Source organism: Theropithecus gelada, chromosome 2 (assembly GCF_003255815.1).
Source record: "Theropithecus gelada isolate Dixy chromosome 2, Tgel_1.0, whole genome shotgun sequence".
In the NCBI taxonomy this organism is placed as follows: Eukaryota; Metazoa; Chordata; class Mammalia; order Primates; family Cercopithecidae; genus Theropithecus; species Theropithecus gelada.
In genome coordinates, this window is record NC_037669.1 from 119809553 (window position 1) to 119830221 (window position 20669).

Below are 20669 nucleotides of genomic sequence, written 5' to 3' on the forward strand. Positions count from 1 at the left end.
GAAAGAACCTGTTATCCCCTGTTGCTTCCCCAATTCCTCCACCTAGTAAACACAAGGTGTTTGTGCCCTGGTCTGCTACAACCTTGATAGAATGAGATGCTAATTTTTCCAACTTCACACTCCAATCACCTCTATTTCTTTGGCTCAGCTACTAGCATTGAATATCAGATCACACTCACTCTATGTAGAAAAGAAGCCATTTCAGGCCACAAATTATTGTCCAATTCAGCAGGGACTGGAGAGGCAGGGCTGGCCAGTCTAAAGGGAATGTCATCCACTGATTAACATCATTACATACAAGCAATTCTAAGAGGCAAATCTAATTATCATAGCTGAAAAATCCATACTGGTTATTTTGCTGTTGATGACCCAGTTTTTGACAGCTGTAAATATGCTAAAATATGACATTTTGAAGCAAATTGCATTAAATTGCCTTTTTAAAAGTAAATAAAATTGTTCTAGAGGCAAAATCACTAATCCAGAACATTTCTGCAAAACATGCTGGCCCTTTTAGTTTTTGTCTTGACTCAGAATTGCTTAATTCTTCTGACAGATGTTTTCAACTCCTTTTAAGCATTGAGCATGCAAGTATCAGGAATTAAATCATGAAATGAATTTTAATCATGATATTAAAATATTGCTAAAACTCTATGTGTTAGCCACCTTGCTGAAGTCTTTGAGAAATTTGATAAGTTCGTACTTGGATTTTGTCTTCCAAAAGTTTATATGCTAGTTGGAGAATGACAAAATTACACGTGGAAGACTGCAGGCTAATATAAATATTTGGAGGAACAACCAAAGATGTTAATTAGCATTTGGGTTTTAGGTCCCCTATCATATTTTGCAAGGCTATTAATGGTGTTCACCCTCCTACCTTTAAAGGAAAATCTAGGACTTATTCCCCATTGCAGAAACACCCACCTTTCTAAAATTTCCTGAATAGACCATGCTGCACTTCTGTCTGGCATTTCCTGTTCCTTTAGAAATCACCTACTCACAGCCCCGCCTGCACAGGTAGAACCTGTCCCCTCTTCTGTGCTACCACTGTATCTTGTGTGTATTCCTGCATCTTCATGTACTGCCTTGAATCAGGATTGTTTATTATGTGCCTTTGTCTCCTTTTCTGGACTATGATATCTTTCAGGGTAAGGGTTACGGCTTACTCATCTCTCTTGCTCTTAACACACTGCATGGTATCTGGAATACAGTGGGTCTTCAGTGACTATAATTTACATTTAATTGCACTGATTTGAATTTGCAAGTTCTGACTTTGAAGAAGAGTTTATAGCCAATTCTATGCAAATAACTGTCAGCAAGATTAAAAATCTGAGGTAATATTAGAATCCCAAGCAGGGGGAAGAGTTAAAGTAAAGACACAGAAAGTTGACTTTGGTGGGAATGTATGGTGTATGGAATGGAGGGGAGTCTGGACTAGTGAAATCAGACCAAGAAAGGTGCTCTTTATATGTAGCCACTGGAAACCATTGAATGTATCTTGAGTTCAGTGTTATATTTGAGGAAGATTATTTCAGCAAGATGATTTGAAAAGGGAACAGACCAGAGACTGATAAAGCAATTCAGAGGCTCTATTACTATAATCTACATAAGAAATAATAAGCTGAGGCTATCATGGAATGCTGATAGTGGAGGCAAGACTTGACATGGTCCTTAAGGGATTGGTAAATTTTAGATAGTTGGAAACGATCGTTAAAGAACATTTAAAATATGTGATTATATATGTGAGAAAATAAGGGTACGAAGGGTACAAATGTGTGTATGTTTACTTCAATTTGTAAATATATGTATTTTTATATTGCATATAAAATATATATAGTCTGTTCTACAATGTGATGGTTGCATGCCTGAGAAATTTCATACTATTAAAAGTTCATTATAAAACAATAGTTTATTTAGGAATTGAGTATTTGGGGGCCAGAGTGCCTCTTACATACATTCTTATTACCTTTATTTTCTTTTGTTAAGGTAAACCTCTATATTTTGTGCTATATATATTTAAAGCAGAAAACAAAAATATATTGTAGCACAGTTCCCACCATGAAGTAAACACAGAAAAGCTTCTCAGAAATGGAGCACCAGCCATTTGGACAAACAGCTGTGGTTTCGGATGTTTAAAACAATAGCTTTTTTCTATGCACTGTGCTGGTTTTGCATTTATTTTATAAGATATAACTTATGAGAGTGCACTTAACTAAGTTTATATTCCCTAACTCACCAATTGCACTATTTCCCAATTCTGCATGCATAGAAAAATAATGAGTGGAGGGAAATACACCAAAATTATAGAAATGATTACCTCTGGATAATATAATTATGGGAGATTTTTATTTTATGTATATCCCCAATTAAATGATGGGCATGGACTAGTTTATAATCAGGAAAAAAAAAAAAAGCTTTATAGAATAAAAAGAATGCAAGGAAAGGCATTTAATTTGATTTGCATCACATCAAGCAAGCCAAAGAGGCAACCTTCTGTATTAGTATCTTCCCTCAAATACCAGCACCTGCTCCAGAAGGGAAGATTTCGCCACTGTAAAATGACTCTTTTATTTCTCCTTTTTTCTATGCTGTACCCTTTGGAAGGAAGCCACTATGTACAGCCCACACTTGAGGAGTGCGGAATCATGCTTCCCTCCTGTAGGGTAAAATAGCTACATAATTTATTTAGAATTCTTCTGCACTGATGTGCCTCCTCTAGTTATTTATTAATTTATTCCATCATTTATATCAGTATAGATTCGTGGATATAATACTTCTTTATTTTGCTGCTCAAATTTTCTAGTTTTGACCATTGGGAGCTCTTTCAATTAGCTCCTGTGCCTCTTCGACTGACATGCCCCCACTTGTGTTTGGGTATTGTTGTGCATGTACATGTGTGTGCATCTGAACACTCTTTACTTTCTGACACTACAAGATGCTCCGATCTGGACTCATTTTGTATATTTCCTATGCCAGTCCTGGAATCAGCCACTTCTTCAGTAACCCTGATTCCTTTCATTGGATGATATTAGAAGCCAATATCTAGGCACCCAGTATGCTCATTACTACTACAATGTCACTTGTTTTAGGCCCTCTCAGCTAACACAGCAAGGAAATATGTGTGTGTTAGTCACAAGAACTGCTAATCCATGCCCCCATGCTTAACAACATGGCTTTCTCAACTTTTAAAGGATAACAGTTATCCAACGCCTGAGCCCTATCTATCACTCTCATTGCCACTTCCCTAACAGTACATTAACCCATGTATATACAAATATTTCTGTATGTAGCCATTTGTACCTATATTAAGCTAAATGTGAATTCATACTGACATCTCCAACTCTAATCTATCACAACAACATGGATCACTCTGACCTCTTCCACTTGCTTATTTGTAAATTCCCATTCCAACAGTCAGAAACCTGGCTTCTGCCATCAACCACTGTATTAGTCCATTTTCATACCTCTATGAAGACATACCTGAGAGTGTATAAAGCTATAAAGAAAAAGCGGTTTAATGGACTCACAGTTCCACATGGCTGGAGAGGCCTCACAATCATGGTGGAAGGTGAATGAGGAGCAAAGGCATGTCTTACATGGTGGCAGGCAAGAGAACATGTGCAGGGAAACTGCCCTTTATAAAACCATCAGATCTCATGAGACTTATTCACTATCACAAGAACAGCACAGGAAAAACCCACCTCCATAATTCAATTACCTCCCACCAGGTCCCTCCCATGTCATGGGGATTATGGAAGCTACAATTCAAGATGAGATTTGGGTAGGGACACAGCCACACCATATCAACCACCCATTTACTTAATTGTGCACATCCAGTATTTTTGTATAGCAATATCAAATTTGTTAACCTGTATTCTCATGGGAAACAGTTTTGTCAACTAGAATGTACAGTGTTTATGTGCAGTTCCTCTTGCCTTTAGTATTACAGACTCCACTCATTTCCAAGGTTACTTAGATCAATGCCTTTTTCCCGCATTTCTCCTCACTGAAGTTGTTCATACAATTGTAATATGGTGAGATTCTTTTATCACGGTTTTTAACATTCTTTCCTGGCAGCTTCTGATCTCAATGATTTTTTAAAATGTGTATACATTAACTCTTTCTCCTGTAAAGTTCTATGACATATCTGAATAGATTTTTTGTTATTCTATGATAACCACCCAATTATAAGAAAATTATTTTGGCACATCCTAGTGAACCCAATTTCATAAAATTACAAAACTTACCATTGATTGCTCAAGACATTTTAAATATGCAAATAATATCCTGGTAGCCAATTACTCATCAATTCACAGAAGAGCTATATTTTTACAATAAACCTGAATGAAATCTCTGTTAGATATTAAACAAAGCCCTTGACCCAAGATCTTCAGCGATTTAATAAACATTTATTATGTGCTACCTGCATTCCAGGCACCATGCCTGGCACTGAAAATACCAACATTAATGAGATCTGATCATTGCAGGACTGTGTATTGAATGCAGTCGTAGAGATGCACAAAGGGCAACGTGGAGGGAGAGTGGAGAGCCACCTAAACCATTCCAGTGAGGCTGGGATGGGTTTGGAGGTACCTGAACTATAGCTTAAAGAATGAGTTAGCCAGAAGGAGGCAGACAATAGAAAAGAATCTTCCAGGTAGAGAGGGCAGGCTAAAATCACCAGGGATTTTCTAGCATAATGTGCATAGGAATTATAAGTTAAATGCTGGTAGAGTTAGAAGTTGGAGCAGGATTTTGTTAAAAAATTAGGTTAGTGAGACAGGCAAGAACCAGATAATGGACAGCGTGTAAGCCACAGTAAGGAGCTTCAAGTTTATCCTGTGGTTGATGGGAAGCTACTGAAGATTGAAAGTAGAAGAGTGACTCGGACTTGGTCAGATTTGTGTTTTGGAAGACTCACTTTCGCAGCCGTGAGGAGTGGATATGAGGGGAAAGGACTGAAGATGGGGTGGCCAGCAAGAAAACTGTTACTCAGGTAACAGAGGAAGCAGGTCTGACTAGGACAGGAGAACTTGATTGTACAAGCATCAGCCTGGCAGATGCCACCAGGCCAGCTGAGCCCTGACAATAGCAAAGAATCCCTGTCTGATAAAGAAGAAAAGTGGCTGCCCTCATGGAAGACTCTTGATAAAAACTTCATTGATTTGTCAGCTTTATATCATTTTGTTCCAAACAAGTACTAAGGCACAAAGTAAGAAAGAAGAGAGAAAGAAGAGCAAGAAAAAAAATGGAAGATACACACAAGATAAACAAATGAGTGAAGAAATGATATTTTGAAAACTATGATTTACCAATCTACCAAAATGCCAGGAATTCAATTTTTTTCCCCATGTCTCTGGAACACCATTAAAAGCTCCTTTCTAGGAATGAAATGTTGAAAATGCAAATGCCTCTTTGGAATTTCTTCCCAAACACATCAGTTCTAGCCCATATTTAGATTCATTCAATCCACTGGTCCAGTTTAGTAATTGTAATGTAAGCTTCTTCACTATACATTTTATTGTCTGGACTCATCCTGTCATCTTTTCACCTGTTTGTTATGGATAAAAATCCTTGAAATATGTCTTTCTCTGCCCCGGAGACATCATAAATCTTGTGTATTTCTTGTTTCTTAGATGGAAGATTCCAGTAATTCTTTGGACTTACATAAGATCCAAGAGGCCAGAGATATTTTTAAATATATAAGTAACAATGAAAATAAAAGAACAAAATGATATAAGTTGTAATTAATATGCCTAGAGAGAAATAAGCCTTGATAACTTTCCTATTTTTAGAAAACCCACTTTAAAAGAGAGGCAGATGCTACAAAAGGAGAACAGCAAGTATCGCATTAACAACCAAAATCCTTCTTCCAGAAGCCATGCTGTACCAACCGCAACCTGTGGTTGAGCCGCATGACCTGTGCGATTCTCAATTCCCCTGAGCTCCTAAATCAGAGAAATTCTGTGTCATGCAAATGAGGCACTCCTGATGAGAGGGAAGCTCACTATGGGCAGTCAGTCATCACTTTTTGAGCCCTGGCACTGTGCTGTGTGCTACAGGACACAGGAAACATCAGTCTGTGTTCTCAGGGAGTATGTTGAGATCCTGTTGCCTTCTCTCATTATACTGTAAACACGATAGCAAGAAAAGAACTGAAAATAAATATGCCACCATGCAGGATGATTACAGAGGCTGAATGTTGTTTAAGTTAAAGCCCCTAGTTTATGGATGCCCCAATAAGCCAGAATGTTCTTAGTAGATATTTCTTATTTATAGAAGCATAAAGCCCATGGATCTAATGATTATTTTTTGCATTCCTAGTAAGTGACAACTCTAGGCTGGGTACTGGGTAATAATAATGAGCAAAGAGACAAGGATTTTGCCCTCACAAGCAATGAGAGGGAAGGAGAAAGAATTCAGAAGATAATTGCAAATTGTGATGAGAACTATTAAGGAAAAAGGGTGAAGAGAAAAGGAGAGGGGCTGTTGGGATAAGACATAGGTGATAAAAGCAGACTTCTCACAGAAAGCATCATGTAGGATGAATGAGAGGGAACCAACCAAGGCCAGAGTGGAAAGAGCTTTCCAGACAGAGGGAACAGGATGTATAAAAACAGGTCAGGTTGTCTGCTGCTCAAAGGAGGCGGGGGTCAGGGGAGATCATGCAGAGCCTGGTGACTCCTGGTGCCAACTTCAGTGTTTTTTCCATGTAAAGCCAAACACTTGCTCAGTCTGGCTACTGGGCAGAGAATAGGTCAAGAGGGGCTACTGCAAAAGTGGGGCCAGTCCAGACATCAGCAAACATTAAAATTAATATGAGATGTGCTTAAGACCACTGACATGTACACTTAAAATTGGTACAATGGTAAATTTTATGTTATTAAAATGTATATTTTTACCATAACACGAATAATGAATATGGACAGGAAACAGATCTTTCCTAAAGCTACATTGCCATGAATGTTGTTCCTTCTCATCTCAGACCAACAGGAGCTCCAGGGAGCAACGAGCAGTACAATGTGGGAATGGTGGGGACGCATGGGCTAGAGACCTCTCACGCAGACACTTTCAGTGGCAGTATTTCAAGAGAAGGAACCTTGATGATTAGAGAGGTAAGTTGGTATAAAACCTGTGTAGAGGAAATGCTATTTCTTAAGTGGTTTTTACATTAAAGCTTTCACAGAGAATGTCTATGACATGTATTTTAAGTATGGGGAATTACTGGGGGAGGGAGGACCTGTGCTTCTAAATAGTTGAGTGATTTTAATTGTCTGCTGCCTTCTTTCCTGTATTCTTCTAAGCTTTGGCAGTGTGACTTAATTACATTAGTGCAAATTCTTCAGTAGGAAAGTAGGAGCTATGCAAATCAGAATATAGAATTTGGGCCTGAGGATATAAAATTGCAAACTCAGATGTTTCCTACAACAGGAAAACAGAAATGAATGATCTCTCTGAATAGCATCACTGGCCTTGTTATGTCTCTTCTGCCTATGGTTTTATCTTTGTGGATTTTGTATAAAAAATGCTCAGTGGTTCTGAGAAATGATGATATCATCTTATCTAGTTAAATTAACATTAAAAGAACCATTAAGTTATTTTATTGAAAGAACAAAGAAATATGCAGATCTACTTTAAAAATATACCTTGGCACTTTGGTTGAATTCTTTTTAAAACTCTAGGAACATCATTTCATTTTGGGGGTGGCACATGTTCCCTTTCATCTGTCCTTCTGACATGCAGTAACTCCCCACTGTGTCCATGCTAACCAGAAAGACCCTGACAAATTAAAATCAGTATTTTCTTATTTTTCACTTCATCATCACCATGCAAGTTTAAGTGCAGATATTTACTTGAAAGGAAAGAAATGGCTGAGAACATTGGGCAAATGTTACCTGACCTCTCCCAGCATCCATCTATAAAATTTTATAAATAATAGCATACAACTTATAAGATGGTTGAGGATATTGAGTTAGTAAATTAAGCATTCAATAAATGTTAACCATTTTATTTTATTTCACTCTCTTCTCAGAAATGAATTCTCCTTTTACTTGTTATCACCATCCAGTCCTCCCTCTGAAACATAAACATATGTCATCTGTTTTTCCTCTTCAGCCAGGACAGAGTTGGGAAATTCTAATAGCAGACTTTGCTCTCCAGAAAGGCAAAGGGCATCTCACTTTTGTAAGAAAGAAAGGAACTGTAGTTTTGAGATGAATAAGGCCTTTGAAATAATAATTGGCAGTGGGGCTATAACTGAAAGACTAGTTCACAAAGCAACTTGCTAGAATTTCATTTTATGGCCTTGTTGAATCTTTCAAGTAGCCTTTAAAGGGTCCTTTCACATATGCCTGAAATGAAAAAATGGACTTGGCTGCTGAAGTTGACACTGTGTAGTGCTGGTATATAAATCTCTTAATGTGGTTAATGGATAATTTCAATGGAAGTGTAGAAGGTTTCTATCCCTATAACTTACCACTTAGGAAAACATGAGGGAGAATGTTCTGGAGTGAGTTGCTGTTTGACTCCTGATAAAAGGACTCCGATTTCTAATGTGGCTTAAAATTTGCTTGAGTCTTTACGACATGGTAAATAACTCCAAGTAGACATTTGGAGCCACATTTTCAGTTCATTGCCAGCCACATCCAAATGGCTCCATGTTATTTATAGCACTCCAGTATTCTATGACCACAACCTGTCACTTTGAAAATAGCATTTGCAGCCGGGCACGGTGGCTCATGCCTGTAATACCAGCACTTTGGGAGGCCGAGGTGGGCGGACCACAAGGTCAGGAGATTGAGACCATCCTGGCTAACACGGTGAAACCCCATCTCTACTAAAAATACAAAAAACTAGCCAGGCGTGGTGGCGGGCGCCTGTAGTCCCAACTACTCGGGAGGCTGAGGCAGGAGAATGGCGTGAACCCGGGAGGAGGAGGCTGCAGTGAGTGGAGATCATGCCACTGCACTCCAGCCTGGGCAACAGAGCGAGACTCTGTCTTAAAAAAAAAGAAAAAGAAAGAAAGAAAATAGCATTTGCCAGTGTCTTATAGGAATTTGATCTATTAAGGAACCCAAAATCTGTTTGTCCTCTCAATTTCCAATTCTGCCTTCCTCAAATGTGGGTTTTTTAAATAACAAACTGTATTAGTTGCGGTTCTCCAGAGAAACAGAATATTTACATATATATATACAGAGAGAGAGAGACTGCTTTATTTTATCTTTTTATTTTATTTTATTTTATTTTTTTGGAGACAGAGTCTTGCTCTGTCCCCCAGGCTGGAGTACAGTGGTGCAATCTTGTCTCACTGCAACCTCCGCCTCCCGGGTTCAAGCAATTCCCCTGCCTCAGCCTCCCGAGTAGCTGGGACTACAGGCACATGCACAGCTAAATTTTTGTATTTTAGTAGAGACGGGGTTTCACTGTGTTGCCCAGGCTGGTCTCAAACTCCTGAGCTCAGACAATCCGCCCCCCCTTGACCTCCCAAAATGCTGGGATTACAGGTGTGAGTCACCACGCCCAGCCGAGAGACTGCTTTATTGTGAGGATGTAGCCTATATGATATGGAGGCTGAGAAGTCCCATGATCTGCTGTCTGGAAGCTGGAGACCCAGGGAAGCTGTTGGTGTAAATCCCAGTTGGAAGCTGGGTGAAGATGAGATGAAATGTCCCACTTCAACCAGTGCAGAAGAAAAAGAGGGAGAAAATTCCTTCTTCTTCTGCCTTTTGTTTTGTTCAGGCCTCCAGCAGATTAGATGATGCCCGTCCAACTTGGAAAGGGCAATCTACTTCACTGAGTCCAGCAACTAAATGCGAACTGCATCCAGAAACACTTACAGATACACCAGAAAAAATGTTTAACCTAGGCACCCCATGGCCTAGTCAAGTTGACACATAAAAGTAACCATCATCAAACCTTGAGCTGAAAATTACCAAAAATACATGTTTAAACAAGATAAATGCAGGTTAAAGTTTATCCCTGACAAAGTAAGAACATAAAATAAAAACTCATTGTAATAAGATTTAGCTTATACGGTGCTATTAGTACGTTTCTCCAGGATGAACTATAGGAGGACTCACTCAGCTTGTCACTGTCATGGAGTGGACTAGATGGTTCTGTAAGAAGATACTGCTCTAACACTCATGATCTTGTCAGATGCACAAATTTCCCCTTGTAGTGCATACCCTTACCCCTGTGGTTCTACCTATCCCTATCCTAGAGCCCCACAGGACCACTTTTTACTCACTTCTAGAATATACCACACCAGCTGTGAGCTGCCATTTGTGAATGGAAGCTTATCTGCTGGAAGAGGTATTTTGCATTCTCCACTGCTGCCCACACTTCACCAAGCAGGTCCCTGTTCTCAATCTTCCTTATTTCCTACAAGCCTCTACTGGGACTCCATGGACCTTCATCCACAGCACCTTCCTGGTATCAGCTGATATCTCTTCAGTGTTGATCCTCCTCACTGAACCAGAACACTAGCTTGTCATCATGAAGGCTCTTATGGTTACAAGTAATGAGTAAAAGAACCCACTTAATACAGAGTAAGCAAAAAAAAAAAAAAAAAAAAAAAAAATTAAGTGGGGAGAGGGTAGGTATCAGAAATAGAGGAGTACAGGAAGATTTAGGGTGTTTCATGGAAGGAACCCAAAGGTAAAAGTGAGCTGAGCCTCTTTGAAGGACTGGGACAGACAAGAGCTCAGGCAGCTTCTCATGTGCAGGTCTCTGGCTCTTTTGCTGCCTGTCTCTCCTTACCCTAATCTCTGCTTTCTTCCACTTTCTCCTTTGTTCTTTTCTCTCTTCATAGAGGAGCTTTCTCTCCCTCTGCGTGCTCCTGCTCTCACTTCTCCACTTCCTCCATTGAAAGATATTCACCACATCCCCGTTCAGCTGCCAGCAGAAACTGACCCATGTCTCTAGGGCTTAATATTGAATTCCAGTGGGAATCTGGTCCCTCTTGGCTCAGGCATCCACCCCTGATTCAATCAGCTGTGACCAGGAGTAGGCCCCTAATACAACAGTGCAGCCCAGAGCCACCTGGGCTCTGCCACAGGACAGCTAGGTTCAAACCACTTAGAACCCTGTCACTCAGGGCAAGATAACTGATGGAATGTCATATATAAAGTGTTTAGCGCAGTACTTGGCATGTGTTGGTACATGGAACATCTTTGTGCCAATCCCCACAGGAATGGTGAGAGATAAAGATGAGATATTATTGAGGTTCTCTTAATGAGGTTCTTAAGGGTGTTGCACATCTGTCTTTGTGTTTCCAGTGCAGTACTTGGCACACAGAAAGTGTTTAATAAGGTGCTGGTGGAGTGAACAAAAAAGGTGATGACTCAGAAGTGGGCGGATTCAGAGCATACTACAGGATTACTTTAAGCTTCTCACCATCTGAGCCACTTCCCTTTGTTAGCCTCTCTGAGTCTTTCTTTGATAACCAGTGTGTCTGCATCAGTTTTTTGCTTGAGAAAGAGTGCTGCTGATACAAGAGAAGCCAAAAATTTCTAAAGAGATGACATGTGGTTTATGCTAAAGAGAAGTTTGAGGAAAATGTTTAAAAGCTTTTCAGTATTTGAACAGAAGTTAAAGGAGAAACTGCCCAGTACACATAAAATAGCACACAATAAGATGTATTAGGACTGAACTTCCTAAATGTCATTTAGAAAAGGAAATGCTCAACTCTGAGAATAGGCACTAATACACGCTACTGATGGCCACTGTGACAAAATGAATCCAGAAAATAACCCTCTCCAGGACAGCCGTAGTCCAGGAGCAGGTTGCCAAGAAACATAGAGGACACTAGGCTTTCCAGTTATCTCTCAAACTTCCTGAAACATCAATTACATGCACCATTACAGGAGCTTGGGAGTCTGTTTCATCTAAACAGGAAAAAAAGAAAAAAAGAAGTGCCTCCTTTCACTTCCAGCCAGAGGCAGGTGCAGAGCTGTAATTGTAAATCCATGACAAGCTCCAGAAATAAAAAGCCAGACTGGTGAGATGGTCAAAGAAACAGCATGAAACCTTGCACATGCCAGCCCCCAAGAGGGTAGGGAATGTGCTTGCTTTGTTCCCAGCTGTTCCATGTTCAGTAGAATGCTTTACATTTAGTAGGAACTAAAAAATTTTGGGTCAATGAATGAATGAAAGAAAAGGCAGAGAGGGAAATCATTACTTAATCAGATCTGCTCTAAGAATCCTCAATGAGCCAGTTGCAGAAAAGTTAAAAAGTGCAACACTAGTCAGGCCTACAATGTGGGCACTGGCTTTTGGAAACCAGAGTTGTCTTTTAATCCTGCCTTTCCTCCCTGGGATTTTTTGGCAGAGACTGCTCTCCAGAGCAATGGCTTCCAAACTTGTTAGGTCATGTAATCCTATCAGTAAAAACTATAAGAGCATCTCACCTAATACAGTGTATTTATTCACAAATCATACATTTTTTTCTACTGCACTAACATTATGTACATTATAAAATACCTTTGGCCAGGCAAGGTGGTTCACACCTGTAATCCCAGCACTTTGGGAGGCCAAGGCGGGCAGATCACAAGGTCAGGAGTTCAATACCAGCCTGACCAACATGGTGAAACCCCATCTCTACTAAAAATACAAAAATTAGCCAGGCGTGGTGGCACGTGCCTGTAATCCCAGCTACTCAGGAGGCTGAGGCAGGAGAACTGCTTGAACCTGGGATACAGAGGTGGCAGTGAGCCGAGATCATGCCACTGCACTCTGGCCTCGGTGACAGAGCGAGACTCCATCTCAAAAAAAAAAAAAAAAAACTTTAAAGGACGTTAAAAAGGGTTACTAGAAGTGATGTTTCAAATGCTTTGCTAGTTATGATGACTTTATTTTGTTACTGCCTACATCACAAAGCACCATAGTTCTTCATTGAGACATTAAACATTTATGTAGATAGTAGTTGTAAATCCATATTTTCAAATAGTATTCTAGATCATGTCAATATATTTGGAACTCCTGTCAGATCTGATTAGTTAATCATTGTTTTGACCTTGTGAATGACAAAGAGCCCCGTGAGTTAAGTATGGTCTCTGCACTTTCTTGGAGTACTCCACACACACTGCTTCTTTTCAGCAACATTTTAGGTCATTTCTGTGTTGTGTGGGTTTGTTTCATTATAACCTGGTAATATGATCTGTAAATATAATTAAGTGGCAGGTACATACAGCACAAGCACTACAAAAGAGTTTACAAGTGTGGGCCCTGCTCAGTCCCTCCCTTTTGTAGCGTCTCCCTCTGTACATGGGACCCCATGCCATATGTGACCACTGTCTATACCTCATGCAGGAACGTAAGGCTTCAGGCTCAATCGATAAACCAAATATTGGCAAAGCTTACTTTCTTTTTTGTTTTCTTAAGTAAAATAGAAATTTGAATATCACCTTCTTGCACCCTAGCGGGTCTATTTGGAGCCCCGTATGCCTATGCTGTGTAAGGGCTGATGTCACTCTTTGACTTTTTTCCCCCCATCTCTAACTCCTCTCACATGCTGTGCTCCCTCAGACGTCTGGAGAGAAGCGATCTGGCCACAGTGACAGCAATGGCTTTTCTGGCCACATCAACCTCCCTGACCTGGTGCAGCAGAGCCATTCTCCAGCTGGAACCCCAACTGAGGGACTGGGACGCGTCTCAACCCATTCCCAGGAGATGGACTCTGGGACTGAAGTAGGTGCTGGGCAACAGCTGGCATGACAGTTCTGCTCTCCTTCCTGGGGTTCTAAAACCATGATCTCTTCAAGAATGAGGCTTCGCCAAGCTCCTTGAAACTTGCTTGGTTGGTTTCTACTATAGAGCTGCCTGTGCAGGTACTCAAATGGAGAAATCATGGAAGCAGAACAGTGAAAAGTTCTCAGATATCATCTGAACCAATACTTGTTTCTCCAGATGAGTATACTAGGTTCATAGAGGGTTGAGTGACTTGTCCAAGACACACGGCTGGTTTGTGACAGATCTAAGACCAGAACTGGAAACTTCAGGCTATACAGATTTCAAGGACAACAGTTGAGGTTTATATTTGCATTAATTTAGTCAAACTAAGTATGACTTAAATAAAACAGTTTAAATGATTTGTTTATGAAAAATAAAATTTAATAAATAGATAAGTTCTTAAAGTGTTCATCTTCATAAATTCAAAATTGTGTGAGAATGAAGAAACTAGGTATTACCTTTCCTGTATAGAAACAGTCCCAGGAAAAAGTCTGAATAAACACAATCTGCAGGTAGTGCCCATAGACGCTGATGACTGACACCAGTTGGATGAGTTCACAGTGTGTGGTCATGTTTCATTAATAGTCTTGTCAATCACACGTAAGGTCCTAAATGTGTTTATAAAGCACATGTACTGTTATTTTTGACATTGTCCACACACTAAGTTTTTATGATGCACCCTTTGAATTATAAAGTTATAGAGTAGATGAGCTTTGCATACCCCAAGGAAAAGAACACAGTGGTATATTGCAAAGCACAGCATCTTATTGTAACTTCATGCTGTGTGGGCATTTTCTGCCTGAACACCTCTCTTGGTGCAAAGGAGGACCCCATAAGATTGAACCCTGGTTCAAATTCTGCTGCTACCCCAGCTCTATGTGGAAATGTTACCGCCTGCCCTACCTCTTTCACAGACATCTTCTAAAGATCAAAAGTGAACATGTATGTGAAAGTGATCTATTTGGTAGGGGGAATTCTACCTTGAGGAGGATGAAATGGTTTTGGTTTCATAGGATGGAGAGAAAAATCTTGAATTAAATCAGATTAGATCTTTGTGGTTTTCTCCTTACATGTTTAGAGGTCTTGGATGGTGGTTTTATTTTTAAATAAAACTCTAAAAGTAAAACTAAAGTGAAACAACCTTTAGTTAAAGATATTTATCCAAAAAAGATGTGCTTATTATGTTGAATACAGATGTGTTTGTGATGTGAAAGGACAAGAAGGAATGGACATGACTGACATTGTAGCTTATTCAGCAAAACTCAGATTTAGAATATTGTGACATGAAACCCTGATATTGAGTTTACTGTTCCCTCGTTTACTTCTGACATCATGTTTTCATGGTGCCATTCAAGCCCAAGATTCCTTTTTTAAAGTAAGCCTTCAAGGTACATTGCTCACAAACCTAATATACTCATAAAGTCCCTAAATAATGATGTAAATGTAATTATTCTTTTAAAGAAACTATCATGGGAATGAAATATCTTCAATTCCAGCATAAAATCATCCCTGAATTAAGGATTTTAAAGCTTTTGGAGCCAACACCAATTCGCTTGCATTGCCAGGCCAGAGTAGAAGAGCTCAAAGCTCTCCTTCCCAAGAGAAAGTCCCTTGGGTTGACTCTGTGTTCAGGATAAAGTGCTGCTGTGGAGGCTTCCTTACTTAGTTTATTGCCAATTGTGTCAGCCTTTCATATTGATCATGTGGTCAATATAGGAGATTGCTTTTACTGAAAGGGAGAGGTAAGCTCTGTCACAACAGTGATCTTACAGACTTTAAGGTACCACATGTGGTCCAAAATGTAATTTTCTCACTGCAATTCTTGCAGTCTGATAATTAACGAAGTCCTACAAATGCACAATGGCTAGTGCATAACCAATACCGGAAGAAGCTAGAGACAGGCATGTACTAACTAGGGCGCTAGAATGTGAACACCTGAATACCCTGAAGAATCTGTGATCATTTTATAGCCCAAGCACAGTATAGTATTGTTAGCATTGTTTATTCCTGCAGTATTTATCTGCTCTTCTTAATCTTCTTGTTTATTGATTAGTATGGCATGGGGAGCAGCACCAAAGCCTCATTCACCCCTTTTGTGGACCCCAGAGTATACCAGACATCTCCCACTGATGAAGATGAAGAAGATGAGGAATCATCAGCCGCAGGTAAGCAAGAAGGGCTCAGTGTTTTAAAAACAGCTTTGTCTTCATTTCTGGTATGACCTGATAAGGAAATTAATCCTCAGTTCAGTAGTTAAGCCGATTACTGCTTAGGTCCTGTCTTAAAAGGAAAACTTTTAAAAATTATTATTTCTGTAGGACTCCTAAAACAAATTTGTTACTTTCCATTTTTTTTTCCCATCTCTTCTATTTCATTTCTGGCAGACCCAGGGGGACATAGGGACCCTAGGAAAAGCTGTTCTTCAGTGATCTCTGAACATAACCAAATGTTTCCCCAAAACAATTTCTGGGTACAATGTTTTACACATATTAGGCACTTAATAAGTACATGGTACATTGTGTTGACTTCTAGGTGTGTGCGTCCCACCACAAAGATCTGGCTGATTTAAAGGAGAATCTTGCTTTCTAATCTTTTTCAAGTAATTGATCATCAAAGTCAGCTTAGGACAGTTTTTCAATTGATAATCTGGAATTTTAAAAAGTAGATCTTTTTTGCCCATATTACAAGAGTGGGGATGGTATATTTAATTTGGGACTTTCTAAACTCTGCAAGTAGTGTTTATAAGCCTATTTTGCCAATGAATAAAAGATTGCTTTGATGAATGAGTTATACTTTATTCTACTGAAACAAAAAAAAGTGTAAAATAAGGAGAGTTTCAGAGTTTCCTTGCCTTTACTATAATTCAAACCAAACAAGGAGAAATCATAGTGTTTTGAAGCCCCATCTCCACATCTCCATAGGTTATCTTTTAAGATGCCACTGACTTCTCTGATTCTTTTTCTCAAAGCTCTGTTTACTAGCGAACTTCTTAGGCAAGAACAGGCCAAACTCAATGAAGCAAGAAAAATTTCCGTGGTAAACGTAAACCCAACCAACATTCGGCCTCACAGTGACACACCAGAAATCAGAAAATACAAGAAACGATTCAACTCAGAAATACTTTGTGCAGCTCTGTGGGGTACGTTGGTGCTTTTTTTTAATAAAAAAAAAAAAACAAAAAACACTCATTAATGAACTGACCCTCAAACATTAAAAGCCTGTGGATCTTGTCATCAAAAGAACACTGGTTGAATCATGGGTATTAGAGTCCTAACTTGGGACTATCTTGACCTCAGGAGAGACCAAAAGGAGTTTTATATGTTGAAATAGCTGATACCCTACTAGCCAGGATGACGAGATTAGATTCAGAGCAACCTTGTCACACAATAGTGATAGGCTAAAGCCAAGAAGAGAACTAGCTACCACTTAATACAATAAGTGGGCAAGGCAAAGTCTATAATCTGATCAGAGGTGATTTGTGTCTGGCACTTCGTGATATACCCCATGTTCATTCTCTGTGATCCATACCACATCCTGCAAGGGGAATACAAGCATAAATAATGGCATAAATTTTTATTTCAAGCTGAAAAATCAGCCCAGAGTATTTTGTGAATTACACAAGGTCATAACCCTAGCAATAACAAGATAAAACTTGAAAAGAACAACAACTAATTTAATGAACCTTCCCTTTTAGTTTAAAGCATCAGTCTGCATTTCTTGTGAAAAAGATCTGCAGGTTTTAGCGGACCTCGAACTCAGGAGAGGCATGATGAGATTCTATCAAAATCTTGGTTTGTGTTACTATAAACATCTCATACAGATTAAGGAAGGACATGTCCCCTATGTACCCATTGAAAATACTAGGGTTGGATTGGGGAACCATAATTTTAAAAGGCTGAAAGCATTTGAGATGTTAGTGGGGAAGAGTGTGAAGCCTAGGAACCATTTCATGATAGAGGCTCTGTCCTCTGGAGAAGAGACAGAAGAGAACAAGATAGCCACATTTAATACTGAAAGGATTAATATGTGGACAGAAAAGCAGACATTTGTGTTGATCAGAAGATAGAAGTACAAGAAGTAAGAGAAGTTAGAGAGTTACATGTTCGTGAATAAAATACAGTGCACAATGAGCTTCTCAATGTATGTGTGTGTTGAGGGGTGGATGATAAATTTCCCTAGCAATAAATTTTTAGGATTACAACTACCCAGACAAAACCACTTACCTGCCTGTACTTCTGTAATAGGGATTACTGCATGGGTGTTGGGCTGCACTAGATTTAGAGACCTGAGAAGTCCCTTAAAGTGAGTATGTCTGTGACTCTCCAGCTATTAACACTTCTCTTGAATGGGTTTATCATTTCCCTAAAAAAGAGCAGAAACTTGAGGGCATGGGGCATAAGATAGTTACATTTTGGTTCAAGAAGGAGGAAGGGCCTTTCTTCCAATGGAGTATGGAAATGGAAATTGCACTGTATGTTGAAGGTGGGTAGGCTAGAGATCACTGCATAAGGGTGGGGTGAACCTTGGGGACGAAGAGAAGTAGATTTATAGGGAGATCCAAGAAAGAAGTGGTTTTTCTAGGAAGGGAATAAAGGCAAATTGTGCTAGCTTCACATCTGTGCCTAAGGCTCCTATTGACAAGGATTCTGTGCATTAGGCAGTAAATAATTAGATGTATGAATGCTGCTAACACTTTATAAAAGAAAACTGTAATTTCATTACCAGAAGTACAATGATTTAATTATTATGTCAGAACTTCTACACTCATTAGTTTATGTTTACCTACTTGCCCATTAGTGTATATTTACAAGTCAGTTTCTTAGATTTTATAGGGACTCTTGATGCAGAAGATTAAAGTTCGTGAAAAGTCAGTCTTAGGGTGCTTCTTAAATTTACAGGTGTAAACCTTCTGGTGGGGACTGAAAATGGCCTGATGCTTTTGGACCGAAGTGGGCAAGGCAAAGTCTATAATCTGATCAACCGGAGGCGATTTCAGCAGATGGATGTGCTAGAGGGACTGAATGTCCTTGTGACAATTTCAGGTATGTTACTAAGATGATGAGTCCCCCAGGTCCATACAGCAGGAAAGGGGTCCACCTCATTTCTGCAGAAACAGTTAGCTCTGCCCTTCCCAGCTAACAAACAAGACAGTGAAGTATAGCAGTATAGCCAGAGTGAGGTTGCCCACATTTTTTAACACTGGGTATTCTGACCTCCAAAAAAAGGTCTCTCACCTCTGCATTAAATCTGAATTAGGCAGAGACACACCACAAAGGCTATATATTTATAGCTCTTTATCTCTGTCAGGACTCAGCAAGGATCTTCGGATGTTTTTAAGGTTTCTGCACTCCAGTTATCACCACATACAGACAGAATATCAAAATGCAGGCTTCCAAGAGGGACATTTAGTAAGCAGAAATTTCTCTGGTCTCTTCCCTTAAAAATTCTCTTGCTTATAGTCCACTGATGTTTTGGCAGGTGCAGCTGGCACACTGGATGATCAAGTCTACGAAAAGATTTGAGTGTGAGAATCATTACTGCTATGCTCTGTAGCTTTCTGATTCCCAAAAAGAGCCTTAAATAGGGAAAAAAAAAAAAAAAGATGGAGACTAAAGTGAAGGCCTTGTAACAAGTTAAAAATGCAGCCTAAAAGAGGGCAGTTTTGTTGAAAGTTTTTCTTTTTTCTTTTTGGTGTTTGAAGGAATTTAACAAGTAACACCCGTCACTTCCCCTCCCATTCCATCTAGTATGGAACCAGCTTGCTACTGCACTTTATACTGCACTTTATAACCACCTGGGGAAATGTGAAAATCCAGAGTCAGAATCTCTGGGGTGGGGTTTAGGCATCAGGAGCTTTCAAAGTTTCTGACGTGTTTCCATTGTGCAGCCAAGTTTGAGAACATGGATTTATGCTCAGCCATTGTTTCATGAAGAGACAACACAGGGATACTGGTTTGAACTTTGAGGAAAGTTCAGCTGTACTTCCATTTTGACAAAATGCTTTTGCTTGTCACTAAACTTCCTCTTTCTTTTACCTTTCCACTGAATGCTCAGTTTCATCTCTTTTTATTCTCCCCAAATAAGGTTAACCAGGTAAATTCCTTTTGTATTACCATTTGAGTTTAATCCCATGTAGTCTTTTGTTCTGGTTCATTGCTTTCCTGATTGCTATACTACCAAATCAAAATTAAAACTGCATATCTGCCAGTCACCTACTAAAAGTGGAAATGCAACCAGAAAATTCACATTCAGGCTTCATTATGTTGTTAGTGGCACATCTTCATTCTTAACAGTATAAGCATTTCCTTTTCTCATGAGGCACAGATAGGGAAAGTAGAAAATGAAAATAGGAGCAAAAGATTCTTGAACTAACATTGGATTCATACTGGCATAGAAAGGAAGAAACACTGGCTCTTGTGTCCATCCTAGCTACTGTGATCAATGTGGATTCTAGGCCTTTGGTTACAAAATTGAATATTGACCACACCATGATTCCCTTAGTTTAGGTGATGAATGCGCTCTCCTGTCAAATGCATGTGCAATGCTTTACTAAGTTCTCTTCTGCTGGTATATATTCATCTATAAAATATAAAACATTTTTTTGGGAGAGGCCAAGGCGGGCGGATCATTTGAGGTCAGGAATTCCAGACCAGCCTGGCCAACATGGTGGAACCCCATCTCTACTAAAAATACAAAAATTAGCTGGGCGTGCTGCGGGGATACCTGTAATCCTAGCTATTTGGGAGGCTGAGGCAAGAGAATCACTTGAACCCGGGAGGCAGAGGTTGCAGTGAGCCGAGATCGCGCCACTGGACTCCGGCCCTGGTGACAAATGTGAAACTCTTGTCTCAAAAAAAAATAAATAAAACATTTTTAAAGCCTAAGATAAAGAAAAATAAGTATCCAAAAAACAAAACCCATAGATCTAAATTTATCATTAGTCA

General features: G+C 39.5%; 1 protein-coding gene across 8 annotated transcripts in view; it reads left to right on the top strand.

Moving 5' to 3' along the window:
- Positions 1 to 20669, top strand: part of TNIK (TRAF2 and NCK interacting kinase) — a 396954-nt gene that overhangs the window by 357264 nt on the left and 19021 nt on the right. For all 8 annotated transcript variants that reach the window (XM_025376200.1, XM_025376201.1, XM_025376204.1 and 5 more), the window contains 5 exons: positions 6983 to 7112; positions 13522 to 13683; positions 15779 to 15890; positions 16694 to 16864; positions 18624 to 18767. In XM_025376200.1, coding sequence (XP_025231985.1) covers positions 6983 to 7112; positions 13522 to 13683; positions 15779 to 15890; positions 16694 to 16864; positions 18624 to 18767 — 719 coding nt within the window. The remainder of the gene's footprint in view (positions 1 to 6982; positions 7113 to 13521; positions 13684 to 15778; positions 15891 to 16693; positions 16865 to 18623; positions 18768 to 20669) is intronic.